The sequence below is a fragment of the Lathamus discolor genome, chromosome 6 (genome assembly GCF_037157495.1).
Source record: "Lathamus discolor isolate bLatDis1 chromosome 6, bLatDis1.hap1, whole genome shotgun sequence".
Classification (NCBI taxonomy): Eukaryota; Metazoa; Chordata; class Aves; order Psittaciformes; family Psittacidae; genus Lathamus; species Lathamus discolor.
In genome coordinates, this window is record NC_088889.1 from 38,766,007 (window position 1) to 38,788,929 (window position 22,923).

A 22,923-nucleotide genomic window follows, 5' to 3' on the forward strand; every position below is an offset into this window, starting at 1 on the left:
GGCTGTTGTGATGGCCACTGCCACGAAGAAAGAGGCACAAACTGGTGAAGGAGGCACCACCACAACTGCTTTTATAGGCCCAAAATGATGCGGTCTGCCACCTCTTGGTTGTTTTTTTTTAATTCTGCACATTCTGAGAAGCCTCACAAGCACTACAAAATGCACATGGACACAATTCATGTCTCAAAGGGTATGTTTCTTTGCGCTTTTTAGATGTTCACCGTAGCAACATGGTCTTGACCACTGCTGGCTTTTTTGGCAAGTGTGCTTGGTATACTTGCTTCTGTGCCTGCTCTAGACAAGCACTTCTGTGTTGCGCCCTGCAGTTTTAATTACCTGTACTATATGTCAGGACAGACAGGCATGCTCACAGCAGTCTCCTGCCCCAGCCCATGTGGCCACTTTGTTGTTAAAGCCCAAGTGCTCTCCACTGTCAGAGCTTAAGAAATAGGGAAGGGGTGGTTTTGTCCCACCCAGCTTCCCAACTGCCAGTGTCAAAGACTAATAAGACAAAGACTTTATCTTCATACTGTAAAAAATCCTGTTTGTTGCAGACATGCCTCATCAAAGGCAAGCATCACAGAGCCATGACTCCTGCTCCTGTGTCACAAACCCATCTATACATCTCCAAACAACACTACCAGTTTTGAGGAGTGATGGGAGAGTTGCTTTACATTTCCACTTCCCCTTCCCTCCCTCTGTAGTGGCAGGACAACTGTCCCTCTGTAAAGCTCAGACAACTGAAAGATACAAGTACCAGTATGCATGTAGTAGGGAATAACATTAATACCTATTCACCTCAACCACTTCTGTAGTACCATGTCAGTCCTTTCATTTTCAGTAGACTTTTATTAACTGTTTCAGTTTGTTTTCACATCTATTCATAAAGCTGCAACCATCACTTTTGGCATGCAGAGAGAGGTCCCTGTTCAGCTAAACAAGGACAAAAGCAGCTGGACTTTTAAAACATGGTTCACATGATTTAAATTTATACACCTTTGAGATTACTCAAGTTAGAAATAATTTAAAAATGGCTATTGTACAATGGAAATCACTTATTCACAATATTCATAGTTATTTCATTCTTTATTTACAAAACGCTATCCTGAGGATTTTCGATTAAGCTTCAATTTGAGCAAAACCTAAGTAACAATGGTTACTTAACATAAGGAGAGATGCCAGTTGCAGAGTACAGGAAGGGTTCAGCACAGCACTCAAATGACTGTCAAGTCTCCTGCTGTGGGTCAGGTTGTTCTACTGCTGATGAATTTGACTGAGGTGGCTCAACTCTGTTTTCAGGAGGAGGTGGTGGAGGCAAAAATCCAGGGTGTGGTGGTGGATAGTGAGGATAAGATCTCACTGGAAAAGGATTTCTTACTGTGGGATAATCAGAGCAGTCCAGTTAGCATCACACTAACCACATCCCCGCTCCTCCCACCCCATGCTACTGCTGCTCAGCACTGACCCACCTAACTAGGTGGAGTAAAGGTAGTGGGCAAAGTAGACTTAGGTCAGGTGTTAGGCTTCCAAGAGACAATGGAAGGAGGAGGACAAAACAATCACTTTTCTCCACAGTTACCTGTGACAGGCTCACAGCAGCAGCCAGTCACTGTTAATGGGCTGCTGCTGCCACCATCCCGTTTGGTCTGCTCTAGCAGCCCTTAGTTGTCATACCTCCCCCTTCTATTTTGCAAGACAGACAGCTTAGTTCTTCACAGATTAATCAGAAAACAGCAGAAGGCAGAAAGAAGCCCTTCAGTCTGATACTTAAATATCTCTCTGCTAATGCAGACTCCAAGGAAAACCAATTAACAGGTATGTCCCAAATGCCTGCCTTTGCATGGACACTGAGTCAAAGCTAAAGGCTGAAAACTTCAAGATCTATATATGATGCAACCTTGTAGGAGAAAAAGGATTAAGGAAAGCATCTACTTGCTTTCCTACTCCAAATAACCCTTTAAATGCTGAAGAGTATGTGTATGTGTCTTTTCCAGCCAAAGCTATCTGTAAAAACTTTTATCAACGAACGTGAGCAACTGTGGAAAAGAAAGTGCAATTAACCTTAATCAAGAAAGATGCCCTGAGTTGGCTGAAATGAGAAGTACGTGCAAGCGAAGGTGTAAGTGTTCACCGAGCGTGGTTACTCACTGCCTGCACAAAGCACTCATGTGCATCAGCTTGAAGGAAATGCTGGCAAAAGCTACGTACTTGGCAGTGGAGGGCGTGGCATCCCAAAGTCTCGCACTGGAAAACATTCACGTGGCCCATACATGCCAGCAGAGGGAGGGGGAGGAAAAGGAGGTCCCCGTCGCATTAAAGGTGCTCTAGGATCCACAGGCATCATTGGAGGTCTGACTGGAGGGAAAGGTGGAGGAGCAAACCCTGAACTGACAACATCGCCTTCAGATGCCAGCGACTGATCAGGTAGTGAATTCTGCAACACAATGAAAACAGGGAAGTTAGCTTAAAAGAAAAAGCTAAGGAGAGGAGCATCCCCAACCCTACCAGGCCCACTTCAGTGTAGGCTGGCACACTTAGTAACAGCTAGTTCCAACTCTTCCTCAGCTACAGCATAATCCTGAGCAAGGCTATCTGTGTGCATTGGCCATAGTTTAATCGTTTGGGTTTTAATTAGTCATACACCAAAATTAATTGACCAGACACTACATGCTGTGATAAAAGTATACATATCATTTTATAATTTGGACTGCACAGTGCAACGTAATGTGACCAATGTACTGGAGACAAGTTTTCCTAGATATTTCCTAGATATTTTGCATAAAATCAAGTTTCTTTTAGCTACTTACACTAAGGCTAGAATGGTCTTTCATCCCATTTCCACTTGGTTCTGTTCGTGGGCTATTTTCAGAAGACGTTTGTCCATCTGCATGCAAAAGTTAAACATGTTACTCATTGCAGAGCTCCCCTCCACCACCCATTGCTGTATTTTTCAGCACTGTTCTTCTGAAATCAGGATATATGGGCAAGGAGAGAAAAAAAAGCTACAAAGAAAAATACTGCTGTACCCAGAAACTGTTCTGCAGGCGGCCTAAAAGACAGCTGAGGAACACAAAGCTAAGCCCCAGTATTGACTCCCAGCTTCTGTACAAGCTACACGTGGATTACAAGGTTGCAGCTTTTTCCAAAGTAGTTACTTGTATCCAAATAAGGCTTTTTCTTCCATTTTACTATTTTTAGAAGTTATAAATGCACTTGCCCAGCTATACATCTTAACATTACTGTCACAGCTCCACTCTTCCCCTCCCTTCTGGCTAATATTTTATTTCTTTGGTAGAAATCTCACTCTGGGACTGCCCTATGATAGGCTCTTGGCATAGAGCTTGACAGCAATCCCATTCAAGTCCGACAAAACCTGGTTCCTTCCTTAGTGGCTAAACATCAAGGAGACTTTGATAACTACACCAGTTCTGGATGAGCACTCAGAAATAAGAAGAAAATAGGAACTTCAGCATTTTTACCTTTATACTTCCCTGAGAACAAAAATTTTCAGTAACTGGAGAAAATTATTAAATGGAATTGTCAGAAGAGAGTCTGACTGGATACAAATATACTAAATATGGACACTAAAGGTACTCCTTTCTTAAAAAATAAATTAAAAACATAAATCAAAAACCCCAGAAAAAAACCCAAAACCTGAGATTTAATAAATGCCGATTTCTTCCACTTCTGCCTGAATCAAGACAATACTAAAAAGCACAAGACCGAAACCGTACTTCTAACAAGTGACAGATTTTTCATCTACGTGTTGTATTCCTTCTCCTTTGAAGCAAACAAAGCTCTTTTCTTAATGAGCAGACAGGTCTTTTCCAAAAATCTGCCTTGTCATTTCAAGCAGGTGCTGCCTTTGTCAAAGATACTGTTACTTAACTGTCTGAAGCATTTAAACTCTCTGTCACATAGAGAATATTCATGCCCTGATAGTGCACAACACTTTCCATTTGAAATCCCTGGAAAGTTGCTCACAAACTCTGTCAAGCTTTAACCTTTCTTTCTGATGAGACGTTTCCTGCTCCAGGTACCTGCTTCAAGTCGAATGCTTATGTAGAGTTAGCCACCCCAGCTTAGGGAAACACATACTGGTGTGTTCACTTTAAATAACGTTCTCCTTCGAGTTGGAGCCTGGATTTCAGTACCGACAGACATGCTACTGTTCTGCAGCCAGGCTCTGTGGGTTGGGGGGGGGTTAATTTGTTGGAGGTTTTTTTGCTATTTTTTACAAATACCCAAGTCTAGCGAAATTACATGTCTCTAAAATGCAACATTCACATACACTTCATGACTGCTGAACGCCAGCAGTAAGATTATCCAAAACCCTGTTTCCATTAAGTAGGTTTTGAACTGCCCAAGAACTGAATACAGCTTTTACATTGTTGGGGATCTTTTTTTTAACTGTTGCTTGCCAGCAGCTGAACAAAAGGGTAAAAATGGATGCAACAAGTGAGTGCAAAGAAAGCACACCTCTCCTGTTTCTCGGTCAGCATCCAGGTGCTAGAAGAGAGACCTCAGTGGAACACAAAGTATTAGAAAGCCGAAGTGAGAAGTGAAACAGAATCATGGAATGGTTTGGGCTGGAAGGGACCTTAAAGATCAGCTAGCTCAAAACCCCCTTCCACAGACAGGGACACCTTCCACAAGACCAGGTAGCTCAAAGCCCCATCCAAACTGGCCTTGAACACTGCCAGGGATGGGGCAGCCACAACTTCTCTGGGCAACCTGTTCCAGTGTCTCATCACCCTCACAGTAAAGAACTTCTTCCTAATATCTAATCTAAATCTTCCCTCTCCCAGTTTAAAGCCATTTGTCCTCATCTTATCACTACATGCCCTTGTAAAAAATCCCTTTCCACATTTCTTGGCTTGGGAAAGAAGGTAGGAAGGTGATTTGCTATACAGAAACAGAACTGTCTTCCAGTAGAGAACAACTTACTGTAAAACCTGCACCTTCAACCTGAAACAGAACTCAGCATTCCCAGTTCTCACATCATTACACCAAGTAACAAAGCTTCTCTCTCCTACTGCCAGAAACCGGGCAGCAAGTATGGTAACTCACTTCTAATTGTATCAGTAGCTGAATGCTGTGTGGCAAAGTTTCTGTTGTGATTTAATGTCTTCAGCCTAGCTGATGAATCAGACACATGTGACTTACTAGGCATTACATAAGGATGAAAACTGCTTAATAAGTATTAGGGCTTAAAGCTCTTAAAACTGTTTCAGTGATGAGGTTTAAGTCACCAAAACTTTGCCTCTGAGCTTCTGGCTGTTGCTAAGTACCACAAACTAGAATTTATGTAATCGGTCAATTTAAAACAAATGGTACTTGGGTCAGTGAAATGTGTGATCAAGTTGAGGGCAACTGCACTGTGAGCTACCAGTTGATAGTACCATGGAAGCAATTCCCACCTATTTTATCAAAAGACTGCACATTGTAAGATCGTAGTTCTGCTGGTCCAGAAAGTCTTCCAGTGTTCGGAGGATTAGGGAAAAATCTTTCTTGTCTTCGAGGAGGAAGAACTGGATCAGCATAAGGCTCACCTAGCATTGAAGAGATTGCAAAACAGATCAGTGAAGATTTATGCCCCCATTCCATACAATTTTAGGCCAGCAAAAATCTCTGGATATGTTATGCTTTTGTAAATATCCAAAGTCACTATTAATCAGGGTGAGTAAACAAATCCTAGAACAACCTCAAACACAGGATCCCACCAAGTATATAGTATAGCTTGTTTGTAAGAGCTGCGAAAGAGGAAGTTCGTTGATATTTTGGTTTAACACAGTAGCATTTCAAAAGTTATGACTGCCTAAGTTATAAACAGTGAGACCTTGAAATGAAGGTTCAGCATAGCAATGAAGGTGAAAAGCAAAATAAGTACTGCACATATTAAGCCATTCTTAGACAAAAGTGCTGTTTTCTGTTATGTTTCATAGTGCTATAATGTGTTTTCACCAACTTCCTAGCATCAGGTGTAGCAATCTATCATGCAAGCTACAAGGCAAAAACTGTACGAATGAGATCCAAGTACAAAGATGGGGTAAGAGCACAGCTCAGGTCAATGAAACAAGACAACCTCTCTGCAGTATCATGTCAACAGATCAGATCTGGCAAATGTGAAACTGCATCCACAGTGGACTTTGAGTTTTCTAATCATGCTTTCACACAAAAAGTGTAGCAACTACAATACTGCTTGCTGTATCTAACAACTGAGGCACCGTAATCTGTGTACTTTACCTAATTTATGTGTTTAGCTTTAACTTTTGTAGCATTTTTTCTACTTTACTGTAGGTATACAGGAATGTTGTCCTTTCCCCTGCATTGTTTACTTGAGATATATCAGTAGTATCCTTTCTGATCCATGTCTGTCTTCCTTGAGTGATAAGATGCAGTACAGATGTTTAGCTGAAGAAGTGAGCTAAGACTAATTTTATTGTTAATTATCAAAGAGGCAGTATCAACATGAAAACGTGTCAAACAGGTTGACCGTACCACGGTACTCCTGCACTATTAATATAAATGTTTGTTTGACAAACATAGTATTTTCCAACATTAACTACCTTCTATTCATTTGTTTCTTTATTTAAAGCTAATGTACGATTGAAAGTTTACACTTTCTCAGATTTCTTATAAACTATCCACCCAGACCGGTCTTTTGATGCACTAAAACTCCCAGTAAAACGATGAAACTGAATGTCCTGGGTTTACCAGGAGCCGTTTTGCTCCTTCTTAGTAACTGGTGCAAGCTCTGTGTTTTGACTTCCAGCCTGGGCAGAGAGCTGATAACACCAATTGGTTTTAATTGTTGTTAAGTAATGTTTATTCTGGCCAAGGACTTTGTGAGTCTCATGTTCTGCTGGGGACGAGGGGAGGCCGGGAGGAAGCAGAGACAGGACACCTGACCCAAGCTAGCCAAAGAGGTATTCCATACCACAGCACGTCATGCCCAGGGAGGTAACTGGGAGTTACCCGGAAGGGCATGGTCTCTCTTTGGGGGGGTCGAACTCATTCGGCGGTGGTATCGTATTCTCTTGTTCTTTTCTCTTATCAATATTATCATTGGTGGTAGCAGCAGTGATTTGTGTTATACCTTGGTTACTGGGCTGTTCTTATCTCAACCCGTGGGAGTTACACTCTTGATTCTCCTCCCCATCCCTCTGGGAGCGGGGAGGGTAGGGGCGGGGGGTGAGTGGACGAGCTGTGTGGATCGGTTTAAACCACGACACTGAACAGTTGACAGTGCACTGCTAGTACCAATATAGATTTAAAAGATAGCATAGAAGTGCAAGTGAACCACCCTATTCAAAGAAAGGGGAAAAAACTACTATAAAAAACCTTTCCAGTGGAGTTGCACACACAGTTCCGAGAAAACATTTCATATTTTTAAGCAAAACATACTTAATTATATACACTGAAAGTCAGTAACTCTATTTTTCCATAGATACAGTAGCTAAGCAGATTTTTGTACCTGGTGGAGGCAGAATTAGTCTGCGTTCTCTATCCCAAGGAGGAGACAGAGATCCAGTATCTGAAGGTGGTCTGTGGGGATCAGAACTCAGCTCTCCTCTTTCATCACCAGCTTCATACATTGGTCCTCTGGATCCTAATCGAAGAAACAGATAGTTCTTTACCCAGGTATTTTAAATCCTCTATTAAGGCTTTCTTCCTTAAGCCTGAAAATAGTAAAATAAATCAAGGAACGCCAACACTGTCAACATATGAGAGGCGCATGGCTCCACAGGACTCTCCAGCTGTTTGCTGACGACCAGTTATGTTTACTAGAAGTGTTTAAAAGGCTGGTTTGGAATTAAAAACTTTGCACTCCTGTTGAACTAAAACTAGAGTATCTGCATTTATTTTTTTTTAATAATAATTTAAGAGTTTCAATTTACTCAAATCAGAGAAACTACTGCCCTCATGAGAAATCATTTCCTCAGGACTAAAAAACATGCTGCTAAACTAAAAATTAGCACACTGAAACTTAACACCCTCATCATAAGAAAATATCCACATTACATTCAACACTTCTGGTTCTAATTCTTTATTCAAGAAAATAAATAAGAACACACCTGCTCAACACACAAGCAGGTGCAAGAGGAAGTGCAACAATGGGTGATTTTAGGTTGCAAGCTTCCTTTAAAATAGAACAGGTCTGAAGAATTACAAAAATACTGAATTCTGGTCTAATTCTCTATCCTAAAATTCAACCTAAATTTGACGCCATTTCATGACTTGTGTAAAGTGAGATGAGCAGTATAATTGCTCTGCAGCTGCCATTATTTAAACACATCATTTGTTTAATCTGCACAAGTTACCTTAGTGCATGACTGTGAAATGGGCAGTGGTTATGTCTTTGCATACATAGTCTCTTTCCTTGCTAATACTGCATCCTGAAATGCAGTTTTTACTCTTCCTGACCAGGAACAGCTGAGCTACAATTATAAGATACATTGGACAGCTCAGTTTCATTACTTACTGTCTCGCTGCAAATGAATTGTCAAGTATGATTTTCATTGTGTGTGGTACAGCTACAGTTGAACACTGAATCTCAAACTTTTCTCACTTAGAAAATTAACCAATTTCCATATGCACCCAGATATACTTTTTACGAAGAATTAAATAAATAGTCCATGCTGGTCTTTTAAAAATCAATGTTGATTAATTAAATCCTTACAGAAGAGACAGTTAGACATATTTCCCATGAAACATGTACAGGCTTCAAAGGGTTTAACAGTAATAATAAAATAAATAGTATCTTCTTTATTACCTGTAACAGATGCTGAACTCCACTCTAGCATTCATCTACATTATCTCCATCAACATCAAAAATATGAACAGTGTTTTTTCTTCCCTTACAACCCATGACACCACAGCTTGCTTTTACCTACTCCTCAATCTCTGAATTTTACTCTTTACAGAAAACCTTCCTGGTCCCTTTTATCAGTAGGAAAGAAACTGTCTCCACATATAATGACTGCCTCAAATTTAGAACAAAGGGAGGAAAACAAGCATCATGACCCCCAATAAAATTAAATGTTTTTGACAACACAGGTACTCTCTCCTCTTGCCAAATGCAGACTTAATGAGATAGAAGAGGCAGTACTCTTTCTTCAGAAAGCTAATCTTGTTTACATTAAAATCACAAGTCTATTTCAGCAGAATCTCATCTGTCCAAGAAATAAACCAAGACTGATTACATTTGGCTTTTCACTTTCCTCAATCTATGCTTCTAAAGTGAATCCAACTAACCTAATACTAGTAACAACTGCATTTTCCATTGTACTGTTTCATCAGAAAGCTTTAGAAGCAAGTTGAAAAAACAGGGAGAATTTGTCCTATCAACTGTTTATATTGAATTAGATGTTTTAATACTTTTTGTCACCAGCAAGAGGAAAAGGCGTGACAGATTTATAGTAGAGGAGAGAGAAATCCAGAATAGATAGATTTTCAAGTTTAAGAATTGTACCTCTTCCTCCTCCTCCACCTGGAAGCATAGGTGAAAGCCTTAAAGGACCCTCCAATAAAGTTGGAGGAGAAAGAAAAGCTCTTGTTTCAGATGAAGGCCGGCCCATTGGTGAGGGTCCATATGGGGAATGCTCTGGAACAGTTAAAACAAAATACTCAAGTTCACAATATTTAGTTTAGCAAATTGTATAATTAACTTCTCAGGTGAAGTTGAAAACTAAATTGTAAAGGTGAAATGAAAATTGTGCTCTACACACGTGTATCATGTTCCCAGTCTACTCTCATCAACACTACAAACACTCTTAGTTTCAACAAAATACTCAACATGACCTAGAGCCACTTGTGACCCAATGATTCTTTTTAAATGACTGTTACTTGCACATACACATGGCCAAGACAGTTTTCAAACAATTACAATTCAATACTGTACCTCTGCCAAATGGTCTAGCTGGAACATCAAGAGCGTAAGGATCAAGTTTAAATTCTGCTTCAGTTAATCTGCAAATAAACAACAAAAATGTAGTAAATAACCAAGAAGTGCAAAAGTTTCATTGGCCTGCACTGTTTACTGCTGGGTTTTCTATTTCAAGGGTTAATGAAGCAACATATTTCCTAAATAAAAAGAAAAAAGACAAGGATGTCACAGAACTCTAAACTTAAGAATTCCTGTAAGTATTTCTCTATGCTGCTGTATTTAAACTGTAATTCAGAAGTCAAAGTGGCATGTTAGATGTCACATTTCCTAGCATGATATTAATGTCATGAGTACTCTAAACTGCATTCCAAGTACTGGTTAACTTCACACCTAAAGGCTTCTACCAACCACCACCACCCGACTGGTTAGCTCCGTATTAACTTCTCAGATATATAAGTTGTAAAATCACTAGGTAACCACAACATTTGGTGGAAACATACTTATTTAAACCAAACAAACAAACCAACGCACTCCTAAAGTCCTTGAGTCCCAGTACTACATTCTGCTTCATTCCTGAAATATTTCAATCCTTTTCATAGCTCTTAAGTTCTTGCTTTCTTACATGTTATCATTACAGGAATGCTCAAATGGCTCCCTTTCAGAACTCCAGTGGAACACTACACTCCCTCTGCGCTGTTTAGGCCACTACTGATTAACGCAGGTCTAGAAAACACCAAACTGCATCAATCCAGAACATACTCACGTGCCAAATTGTATTTGTTCACAGTCAGATCAGGAGCACACTTACTTTTGTCTGTTATGTGCATTTTCTTTTTTTATATCACTGAGGTGTCTTTCAGCTGCTCGGGCTGCAAGCTTTGGGAAGGGACAAAAGTCAGATGCTTAGATATTGCTATTTAGTAATTAAATGCTTCATATATGTGACAGGTCCTAGATCCAAGACATTTTTTTTTCCTATCTGAAGTGTGATACGACAAGATATGACTTGTGTATAAAGCATGTGAAACAGAGCCTCAGATCTGTCACCAAATGACAGTAGCAGCTCTATTACCCAAATTTTTGAGGAATGTCATGGCTTTCCTGCAGGTTCTTAAAACTGCAGAAATAAAATTCTTTGGCTACAGCTGCTTGAAGCATCTACAGAATATGTAGAAGATTTAAACTCTCAGATTTTATAAAATAAAGTTTTATTTTAAAATTGGATAGTAAGCACTGTAAAATTATGACCATGAAGCACCACAGCTTTTAACGGGATTCTATCTTACACAAACCACTCTGTGAAACTGCAGAATGTACTAGTCAGGAGATATTTTGAGGTTTCCTGTTTGGAAGAACAGGTAAAAATGGATTTTGCAGCAACATTCTTAGGAAGCTGTCAATGGAACACACTGTTCTCACAGGACATAATGTTTTCTATTAGTAGATAAAACGAGTGAAGTACATCCAGAGAAAATACCAAAATGGCATTGAAACAAGGCCAAAAATTTTTATTATTAGAAAAACGTCACACACTTGTTAAATGGTAACGTGTTATTTCAGCAGATTTATTGCTACAGCAAATAATACTGTAACATCAGTGTACTGTGCTCACAGGTAGCTGGCTTAATTATTCCAACTGTTTTATATGATAGAAGTATTTTTTACATGCTTTTGTGTTGGTGACAGGCTAGAGTTAATTTTGATTATCTGTTTTTAATAAGAAACAAAAAAGTGATAAAGCAAGCTATTCAAATTGTGGAAGACACACAAAGCTTAGAAGATCCAGTAGCTGGAACTTACCCAATTATCATGAGCTTTTTTCTCATGTGAAGTAATCTGTGAAAGAGAGATTCATTAGATCATTATCCACGTAAAACAAGAGAACTTCAGATTGAGTATATGCTCTTATTCATAAATTTAATGTGTGGATAATCTATAATGAGACATCTAAATGTCAAATTTAACTTTTTAATAAAGTTATCTGGTGATCTCTGCTATGAAATTGTGCAGTCAGAACCAGATGACAGTGCTGGGGGGAGGGAATGGCAAAAAAACACCCAACAAAATCAAGCCAAACAGTATCACAACCTCGCTGAAAGTGGTATTTCAGTTGCAGTAAGATCCCATCTACTTGGCTTAGCTGGTAAGTAACACACAGCATATACCTGATTCTGGTAAGAACGAATGGTTCTTTCTAGCTCTTCCTCAAGATCTTTTGCTCGCTCTCTGTAACAAAATTGAGGTTTATAGCATTGTAATAAAATGTGGAGGAAAGTAATTTTAAATACAGTAAACACAATGGTAAACACAATGTATAATTAAGTTTGGGTTTTTTTTTTTTATCCAAACACAGTATTGTCACTTAGGCCCATGGAATACATGAAAATTCTAAGTAAATCACTAAGGGCGAATTCTGTCTTCCTGTATGAACACTGAAGAATATCCTCAAGAATTTTACATTCTAGAGATAGAATTAATCTAATCAACATTTCAGGAAGCATTGTTAATCAGCATCTTTCAGTTAGAGTCAATACCGCATAAACATTGAAGGGAGGTGGGGAATACGCATTGCAGATTGAAGAATGATGCCATAGTTCCAGAAACAACAGAAACAAATTAGAAGTACACAGCTGGTGTAACACAAAACAGAGCCAAACAGTAAAAAAAAACCACAAAGCCCCAAAACAAACTACAGAAAATATTCCAATATTTTACCAAAGAATTTCTAAACAACAGTCCTATTTTAAAAGCTCAGACATACAGAAAAAGTATACTGTAACTATAAAACATACATGTTAGGAAAACTGAACATTGTATTTACTTCACAGTATTCTCCTAACTTCATATTTTTATCTCTGTTCACTAAAAGGAACTAGATTAAAGACCCACTTCTACCATTCCACTAAAGCTAACATGTCAATACAATTAGCATTCTAATGGAAAAAAATGTTGCTAATGGTCTTAAATACCCTAATTTTTTAGCAAAGCAAAAGCTTCCTTAGTATATATTAGTACACACAAACCAGCACATAACACACACACACAGAGCACAAGAAACTGCAAGAAAATACATTCACTTATGCTGGTGTTTTTATTAATTCTCTATTGCCTTTTGTTCACTTTGGAACAAGCGATTACAGCAACTGAAATCTGTAATTACCTGTAGCTGTTCAGTTCCTCAGCAGCATGATTTATTTTTTCATCTACTTTAGAAAGCTTTTCTTCCTTCTGTAGGCGTTCTCTCTCTTCTACTGTCAGCTTTCTTTAAGAAAAATCAGAAACGATGGTTAATTCTGTTTCAAGTCAACAATTTTGTCATTGGTCTGTCAAGAATGTATGATAAATACATGATATGTATCCAGATAAAAAGTTTTACAGGCACCATATGAAGTGTCATAAATAGCACTAGTTTGTATTCCTATCAGTTTATTCAGTTCATTAGCTGTTCTACATTACACAATTAGATTATCACTGTTCCTAAAAGGATTCTGGAAGACAATGCACATTACCAAAGAATATTTCTATATGGGGGCAGGAGGGAAGCAGATACAAATCAAATCAAATAAAAATAAAACCCAAACTGCACTAACTTTCAGTGATTTGTTCTGGTACTTCTTTAACATTTTAATGTAAAAACCTTTCCAGACAAGAAAAAAGGTTGTTATCAGCTATTACAAAATAGTTAATAAAAAAAATACATATATTCTTTACAGGTCTGTCTTTAACGCCTTATTGGACACTACAGAAGAGAAACCCCACATTCCACATCACAGAATATGCACAAGGCAATTCTGCAGAACACACGTGGACACTACTGTTGCATACAGCCCTGAACAGGTAAGCTGGTCATTTTCCTGTAAACAGCAGTCCTTCATAATCAAACTATCTAAACAACAGATCTTTTGAATATGATATAAACTTTTACTCAATCTTTATTTCCCACTTTTCTATTTCCCTTGTTTTGAAAAGATGCCTTGTTAATACTAATAGCCCCTTTTATTCTGCTATCTCACTTTGGCTTTTCTAAAATCTTCAGTAAGCAGCATACATTTGCTGAGCTTCAGTGTGGTATTTTTAAATATCATCCACACAGCCTGCTAACATTTTTCCTTTCTGACTGCCCATCATCGCTTCTTTTTAATAGGTTCCTTCCCACTCCCCCCTGCATTTTAAAAAATCAGATGTTAGTGTAGTGGATTTCTAGGTTTTGCTCCATCTACAAAGATATTTAATATCTATACAAACATAGGTATTTCAGAGCAGATTACTGAAAATAATACTTAAAAAGGTCCTGCATACTGCTCAGTAGAGGATCAAGACATGTGCTGCTTCTCTTGCTGCCTTCGTGATTATGTCTGCTCCTTAAAGAAATAATTTCTGGCTAGCAAAACTGTAGTTCTACCACTGCACCCTAAAATGGCATATGCTGCTCCTTCCCTTCCCCATACACAAACACACACACACACACACACAGAGTTCTGAAGGTTATTACATGCTCTATCCCAACTTATTTCTAGACCTTAACATATTTCTGATTTCAATCTGTAAGTCTTATTTCCTATGATCATCCTGACTGTGAGGCAGATAGTACAGCCCTCATATTCTATCCTCCTTGGTGAGGAAAGCCTGATTCACAGGGGTTCTATGTTGCTTACTGAAAACAGCTTGCCTATGTTTTAATTCTAAGCTTAACTTTATAAGAGCAACCCTCCTCTGCTGTTACTAGCTCTCTTTACTACATAAAATACACCTCAGTTAAAACAGCTACTGTTTATCATTCTTTCAGCAACTTTGATAGCCTTACTACATAATAAAAAGTAATATTTTAAATAAAATTTATTATTTTCAATAACTTAATAATCAACCTTTCCCACCTTAATAATCAAACTTTACCCACCTTATTTCATAGATTAAATATTTGTTACTCCTGGTTTTATCTTTGTTTCTGTACTGTACTTACTGTGGGAAAGTCCCAAAATAATATACCACTACTTTAGTGGAAACGAATTCCATAATATTACTGTGATCACAAATGTAAATGAAGCTGAAACTCCATGTAACTTCATGCACAACTTTATCGGATCTTCACAATTCAGAAAACTCTGGAAATCAGTACTCAAATTTTCAGCAATTTTCAGCAACCCAAAAGAGGAACAGGCACCTGTGTAGTTTCATTTCATTTTCTTGATAAAGCTCAGTCATTACTTTAAGTTTCTGCTGAAGCTTTTGAACTTCACTTTCATAATGTTCATTTTCAGACTGCAAGGAAGCCTGTTGACTCTGAAGATGTTCTATACGTTCTGTCAAATTTAGAAATAATCATATTAGGATAATGCATAATTTACAAAAATCAAAATATTTGTAATATTTTAGTACATTTGGATTCTGCAAAACTCTTTGATCCTATGTTGATTTAATAATATAAGCAATACTATATTAGTGCATATCTGAGCTTATATCTAGCCTTTGCTCCAAATTGTATAGCTTCTTTGAAAACACTGCAGTTTTATAATTCATATTATAAATTTTCATTTAGGGCTCTTATTGCTATTACTCTGCTACAGAAGTAAAATCGGTACTATCATACACTCTTTGCAGATTTACCTACAGGTCTTATTGAGTAGCCTGAAGGGCTACTACCCTAACTACCTTATCTTTCCAAATTGAAATCTGTCATGTTTCTTTTCCTGTTTACTATTTCTATGCCTCTCCTCAAGAAACATAGAATGCTTAAAGTAAGTTTAAATACCTTTATAGGACAGAATTACAATCAATTTGGGAAACACACTAACACAAAGACTCAGTTTAAAGGATTATCAAAACCTGAGAAATACAGTTGTACAGAGCATTTCATCACGCAGAAACCAAATCATAGTACATTCAAATGTGATGGCTGCACTGCTGGTTGTTCTCTATAAAAGTAATAGCTAATGACAGGCTTTAATTTGAATCAGGGTGGCAGTGTTTTCATTTCATAAGGTTTAATTCAGTATGTTCTACACGACAAAAGAAAAAACAGAAAAACAGAGCAAGATGCTTTCAGGTACAATTCTCTAAATGCAGCATTTTGGATTTTAAGAAGTACTGAGCTTGCATTCATTACAAACTAATAACAATTAAGGTGCCATTTTTAATAGATGGTTTTAAAATTTAGATTAAAACTCCATTATGTCCAGAAATTTTGCAATGAAGGTATTATATACTTATTAACAACTCTGTCCATTTAAGACGTGTAACTATCACGTTATAGAACATTCCAGCAGAGTACAACAAAATTTATGAAGTGCTTCAGCAACTTCAACTGCTTTACCTCTAAAATCAAATACTTAAAATAGCTAAGCAACTTAAACTCAAACAGGCATTTTAAAAATCAAGTAGAGCTATTAATGTAAGTTTAATTCAGTTTTTCCTGGAAGTAACACTTCTGGTCTGTAACACCACTTCACAAAAGCAGCACCTTATTAAATTTTAAAGGCGAAACAACGTTTAATTACCTGTAAGTTCTCCTTTAGCTTTATTTTCATCAGACAGTTTTGAATACATTTGATCTCTTTCTGTTTCCAGGGTCTTTAAACAAGCATTTAACTGCAATCAAAATAAAATCAAACAAAAAACAATCAGAAACTAAGCACTTTAAGACTACCAGAAAATTTGCATGAAAAAATATCTAATTAAACATTAAAAGATGCTGAATTCTGTGTTACTGAGATCTATATGCAATTCAAGTTACCCAAAAAATAAGTGTTATGTTCCCTCTAGTTCCCCCAAGTTTCTTAAAAATCACATACCTTTGCAGCATAGATCAATTTCTTCACAGTTCGTTTTTGCTGATCATCTGATTGACAGAATAGAATAAATCACATAAAAAGTACTAAAAGGCCTGTGACAGAGCTTGCTTTTATAATAAAGCAATCTTCAAGATATCATGAGAGGCATAGCAGATTTGGGGGAAAAAGAAGAAAACAAAAAGCAGTGTGTGTGTTTGGATATGCCATGCCTGTATTTTAGGGCTTTGTTTGCCAATCAACTGCCAATCAATCAGACTTAGAATGCTAAAAGTGAGATGTTGAATACACACTGTAAGTTTTACTGTGATGTGCCTTGTGGAATAATCAGCACCAGAATAAAAAGAAGCTGCAGCAAGAAAAAGGTGAGAGAAAGGCTTTTCTGTGCTGCTGTTTTGAAGGGACCAACATCTATGCTCATCTGACTCCAGTGCTATTATACTGCCTGCAACAAGTAATAACACCTGCATAAGGACAAGGAAGCAGAAATTAGGCTCTAAGGACCCTCAGTGCTATTGCCGAGAGAAGTTTCAAGAAGAAACGAAAGCAAGATTTCCATCTACAAACGTTTGAGAATCACTACTTAATACTAATATAGGCTAAAGTCACTCTGTAAGAGACTAAGTACTGAGTCTTTACATTGCTCTATGGTAATACATATGCTTTAGCTATATCCACACACTACCAAATAGTAGCATAGGCTGTTATTCTGAAGGTGTCCAACCATCACTTAACTGTCTGACACGAATAACAAGTGAGTTTCAAAAATCTGACTTCTACAAAGCTAATCCTTCAACTTTCCTGGAAGTTTGTTAGTTCTGTATTTCCAGAACATTTATTAAACTAATGCTTAAGATGAGAAGCTATACAAACTGTACCTAAATGCTCTCCATTCTCTGTTTCACCCTTTATATCTGTGTCCCAGTGATTATCTTCAGCATCATCATCTTCTCTTATTGCTGAACTCCAGTCTTTCATCTTCAGTAAGTATTGTGTCAGCGACTAAGAAAAAGCCCAGACAAAACACAAAGAATAACATAAATACCAGCCATGAAAATGTAGTTACCATTACAATTACTTTTTTAGGAGTTCTGTCCTTTATTTAGTTCCCTTTGTAGATTAAGTGAGTCCCCCTAGATGTCTGATATGACTTCTATTGCAACATACACCTGCAGGTCAACAGGTGTGTCCTTGTGAAATTTTCAAATAGCCAAGCACGCATGTGTTTAGCAGGGCTTGATGTACATGAGGTATGCACACACATGCAAGCATACACCCCCGACTCCCAGCTCCAAATAAAAAAAAACCAAAATAAATGCAAATACTCGATCAGAACTAGAAGTTTTTTCTTTAATGTGCTTCCAAAACTATCAGACTGCTGCACTGTGCTGCTAAGCAACCCTGTTTAGCAGGAAACAAGACATTAGAGGATGGAAACAGCAAACAAAACCCCAGAACAGCTTAATGCATACTTAGACAAGGAGATTTTGTTGACTTTCTTGGAGCTCCATTATTAGCATCAGTCTGAATAATTTAGTTTAATGCTAGCTGTCATAATTTACCTTGACTTGACTCTCTTTATTTTTCAGTACTTCTTCTATAGCTGCTTTAGAAGACTCAAGCATCTTAGTTTGTTCATTTAATTCACTAAATCGTTCACTCCATCCCTCAGCTTCTTGTAAAAGCTAAAAAGAAAAACAGCAGATTAGCACTGATTGTCTATCACAACCAGGAGTCAAGGATGAATAGTACTTGAGCCTGTTATCTATATTATCTGTACATAAGCAGAATTTTAACCTCTCACCCGTCAGTAAGAATTAACAGAGATAAGACTACAAGACAGAAGACAGTTAAACCTTGAGAGTTGAAAAGTAAGACTTTACTGTTATTGTCCAGTTGCTTTACCTGCAACAGCTCTCCCCTGTAATTAGTTGTTAGGATATTTTTAAACGTTTGTAAGAACAGTTCAGTTAATATTCCACTCAGTTAAAAAACCCTGATGTGACAAAAGCAATGAATACAAAATAGCAACAATTTGTGTAACAGCTACAAACCCTGGCGATTGGATTGAGGGAACACTCATTCTCCAATATGCACACACACTTGTGAAATTCTACCTGGGTCTTTTTGACCTAGTAAAGACTGGGAAGGTCAGGAAAAACAGGAAGCTTTTTAGAAAGCTATTTAAATTCATGTGAATTGTAAAACTGTACTATGGCAGGGGTTTGGAACTAGGTGATCTTTAAGGTCCCTTCCAACCCAAACAATTCTGTGATTTCTTCTAGTCTTGTCCATACCTCTTAGATTTTAGATTTTTAAAACTTTATTTTAAAAAAGCTTCCCTGTTAAAGAAAGTCACAGCAACTGCATGCATTCAACACCTGCTAGTATGTATCTTTGTAACTAACTGTGGTTAACTAAAAAGACGAGTAAATTCTAAGGTTATATTTTAGACATTCCCTAGAAAAATCTCATTTCACAAAAATACTTAACAGCAGTAAAAGGATTAGCGCACTTAAGCACCAGATCATTAAAAATAACTACTGCAACATATTATCTAATTGAACCATGCCTTCATATTGTGAGAATAAAATTGAACTGATGCAAATTTCTGTTAAAACAAAACATGCAGTACAAAACATGGCGTACAGCACAAAAAATTTTGCCTTAGAGTCAAAAGAATATTGCTTAAAATTGCACAACAGGCAACCAATTTGAAAGCAGTGAATGTACAGAAAGGAATAACTGGGTTGAGCAACAAGAACAGCCAGTTATACTAAAAATAAAATCAGAAAATGGTAGTTAAACAGGGGAACTGCCATGCAGATAGACAAGCAAGCCTGAACACTACTTATCAAAGATAAACTAGAAGGCATAAACAAAAACATGTGACTAGAATTGGGTGAACCCCACTTGGCAGACAACTGCACCTTTTCATGCAGTCAAAGCCATGTATGAATTTGCAGCCTCATGCAAACTATGTTATTATAGATAAAACAAAAATACTCTTTAAGCTGCTTAGAAGATGTACACAGGCAACTACTTTTCTCATTAATTGTCATCCTCACAGGGAAGCTAAACTTTAAGAGATTCCTTCATCATGAAGCCAAAGAGAAAATAAATAGCCGTGACTTTATGTACCTGTAAGAATTTCAATACAGAGAAATAGCAAGGATTTGCAATAAGCTAAAGCAATATATATTTCTGATATTCCTGCAAAAAACAAAGCACAGAAAGTTTGGAGTTCATAAACAGTTCCCTTGTTCAAACTAAAAGGCCCAATCCTCTCTCTGACACATCATAAATCTGAGACAGCACATCTGTTAGAATGTTTAAGCTATGATGTGCCAGAAGATGATGACCCATTAGTGCAAATGGACAGAGGAAGAAAGTACTCTAGTTTCTGCGAACAAGTAACACCTTTGTTACCTTTTGAGCACAAGTGAAATTCCATCTTTAAAAAAAAAGTAAGAAAGAAAAATAAAAACGGGGTACAGGTATTCTAATATAGCAAACTGACTTTCACATGCTTAGAACAACCTCATAAAAGCAAATACAAATAAGCAAAGCAAATACTTTCCCTTCTTCCCTTATCAGCTTCCATTAACTCTAATCAGGTTATTTATCTGCTAAAAAGCATAGCAAAATCCAACATACACAAATGTTCTCACATTACTAAACAAATGCAACAAAGCTCAGTTAACAGCGAAGTTTAGTTATTTTTCCTAAATAATATGATTAAGCAACTATGCCCAGGCTATTTTACTTGGAAGGAGTGCAAAAATCTCATTCTTTTTACCTAGGAACCTCGTAATTACATCCCAGGAGTTGGGTTTACTGGTTTCCATGCCCCCACCCCTAACCCACCTGAGTATCTATAAACTGTATTGTCTTACTCCAAGTACTATTTTTTTAATAAAAGATGAAGAATCTTTTCACATGCATAAAAATAAATCTCTTCTTTCTTGTCAAACCCAATAAATTACCAAAGAAAAAACACGCACACACACAAAATCCCTCTCATAAAATTGTGTACTGCTTCTCAAAATGCTTTATGTAAGTATACTGTGACATTTGGAATAAAGAAACAAGACCAGATCCTTCCTCCTCACAGAAACTAACAAAAAGGTTGCACAGATTAAGTGGAAAAGACTCCTGAAAGAAAGTAATTCTCATGCAACTCCATCTCACAGTGTTAACACCCAAATCTAGTGGTTTTCCATTCACAGCATCTAATAAAATTGTATTCCCTTTTTTTTCAGATATACACATGTACTCCTTCTAAAATTAGAAAAAATTAGGAAGTTTTACTGCTAACAGAGTTCTGCAAAGATGAAATACTCCTGCAGAAATCTTTTTATTTCCAGTAACTGTTTTTTCGCCCTCCTGAATCAGTAAGTCTGATAAGTACAATGTTTTGATAGAGAGGACCAAAGCACTCCCAAGCTTTTTATGACCGCTAAAACACAACAAGCCTGTACTTCTACTCTTTCCCCACCTCCCTCCCAAAGATATCACATTAGCATTCAGACAAAAAGGAGATCAGGAAAACAAGCACATATCCCTGAAACAAACAAACAAAACACAACAGAAAATCCCCCAAATAAACCAAAGCAAACCAACCAAAAACCTCAAAAAAACAAGAACATTCCATGGATTATTTAATGTCCAGACAGAATATTTTTTTGTCAGGGAAAAAAGAAATAATTGTAAAATCTGTTAATGCACAGGACGAGTACTGCTTATGCTGAACATTTTAAAATAATCAGCTTTGGGATCTGACTACAACACTGAAGAAAATTAACAGCTAAAATTTGGGAAGTAACAGCCCTTTCTGTACCGTTGTACTACTTATCTGTCTTTCCATTAATTCATGCATAGTGACACTACAATAAATATTTTACCTGCCTTTTGCATACTCTGCAATTTCTTAGTTTCTTTTCTTTTCTAGATTAAGTATAAACATTTTCTCTCTGCCTATATAGAGGATCCTAGCTGTGGACTTGCTCAAATCTTTTTGCTTTCCTCCATGTCTCAGAAAAACTCTTACCAGTCTTACATTACCATATGCTCTCTTTCTCACTGAAATCTATGTGTGCTTCCCCACAGACTCAAATCATTAATTTTCTTTAAAAACAGGACTATTTCAGACAAGTTACTCCAACATAAAATCAATTTAAAACTATGTCCTCTTCGTCATTTCATTTACCAGAACACACAAGGGGTATTAACAAATACATCTGAGGACGAGCTCCTTGGAGAAATTGTATTTATAGTATTATAAGAAAATACGGTATTTCTAAGGACACCTAGGAAGAACCTACCTGCTTTTCACTTTCCTGGAGATGGCAGTTTTCATCTTCTGCATCTTGAACAGATGTCTTGAGTCTCTCTGTATTAATCTGATATACTTTTAGGGTGGACTTGGCCTAAAGTGAAATAAGGTGTGTTATTTAAACACTATAGGTGAATATATAAATGGGGTCATAATGGTATTATTTTACTTATTCTTAGGTTCTCTAGCTGTGCTATAAACATGTTCTCAGATTTTCCCTACAATTTCAACAGTTTTTGCTGATTCTAGTTTTGCAACACTATGCATCATTGTAGAGTAAGAAAGCAAAGACAAGGTAACTGTGCTTCCCAGTAACTGCTGACCATTATATGAAATTCAAAGTTGCTAAATCAAGTCACACAAAAATGCTAAGACTTATAAAGTCTTGGTTTATACAGCACATTATTTCTGCACCCTGAATAGAAAAAAAACCAACTCAAGCAATCCACCAACAGATCACCAAAAAAACCGCACCAGTAACTACATGGAAAGCAGATACGGTAAAGACTGGAAAACAGAAACTATGAAGACTGTACATACCTCATCAATCTGTGACTGGAGAGATTTTACTTCATTCTCTAAAGACTCCACTCTCTCCTGACTTTCAGCCACCTGAAAAATATTAGTTGTCATATAGCTTCTTCCACAGATTTGACTGAAAAGGTCTAGGCAATTAATAAAGTTATTTTAATTTTCAAACTGAGAAGGTTCTACTGCCACATCAGTAAACACAGATTTCATCTTTTGAGTATCTTCCTTTATGGGTGTCATTTTTCTGATATGCCACAAGGACTATGAAGGGACACAAAATGGGAAATATATTTTTTGTCTGAAGAAAAACAGATTGATTTGTCTTCTCCACTGAGATTTTTATTGTGGGATATTTTTGTAATAAATAGTAACACAAACAGGAT

The 22,923-nt window shown here is 37.2% G+C and overlaps 1 protein-coding gene across 6 annotated transcripts in view; it reads right to left on the reverse strand.

Annotated features, from left to right (window-relative positions):
- Nucleotides 1-829: 829 nt before the first annotated feature.
- MIA2 (MIA SH3 domain ER export factor 2) overlaps nt 830-22,923 on the reverse strand; it is a 36,810-nt gene continuing 14,716 nt past the window's right edge. For 5 of the 6 annotated variants that reach the window (XM_065686162.1, XM_065686163.1, XM_065686166.1 and 2 more), the window contains 18 exons: nt 22,550-22,621; nt 21,999-22,103; nt 18,237-18,359; nt 17,553-17,676; nt 16,678-16,724; nt 16,384-16,474; nt 15,051-15,189; nt 13,050-13,151; nt 12,055-12,115; nt 11,690-11,725; nt 10,698-10,765; nt 9,905-9,972; nt 9,476-9,607; nt 7,478-7,612; nt 5,421-5,552; nt 2,808-2,884; nt 2,209-2,434; nt 830-1,377 (listed from right to left, as the gene is read on the reverse strand). In XM_065686162.1, coding sequence (XP_065542234.1) covers nt 1,226-1,377; nt 2,209-2,434; nt 2,808-2,884; nt 5,421-5,552; nt 7,478-7,612; nt 9,476-9,607; nt 9,905-9,972; nt 10,698-10,765; nt 11,690-11,725; nt 12,055-12,115; nt 13,050-13,151; nt 15,051-15,189; nt 16,384-16,474; nt 16,678-16,724; nt 17,553-17,676; nt 18,237-18,359; nt 21,999-22,103; nt 22,550-22,621 — 1,890 coding nt within the window. In that variant the 3' untranslated portion in view covers nt 830-1,225. The remainder of the gene's footprint in view (nt 1,378-2,208; nt 2,435-2,807; nt 2,885-5,420; nt 5,553-7,477; nt 7,613-9,475; nt 9,608-9,904; nt 9,973-10,697; nt 10,766-11,689; nt 11,726-12,054; nt 12,116-13,049; nt 13,152-15,050; nt 15,190-16,383; nt 16,475-16,677; nt 16,725-17,552; nt 17,677-18,236; nt 18,360-21,998; nt 22,104-22,549; nt 22,622-22,923) is intronic. The other variant, XM_065686164.1, reaches the window with a different exon arrangement.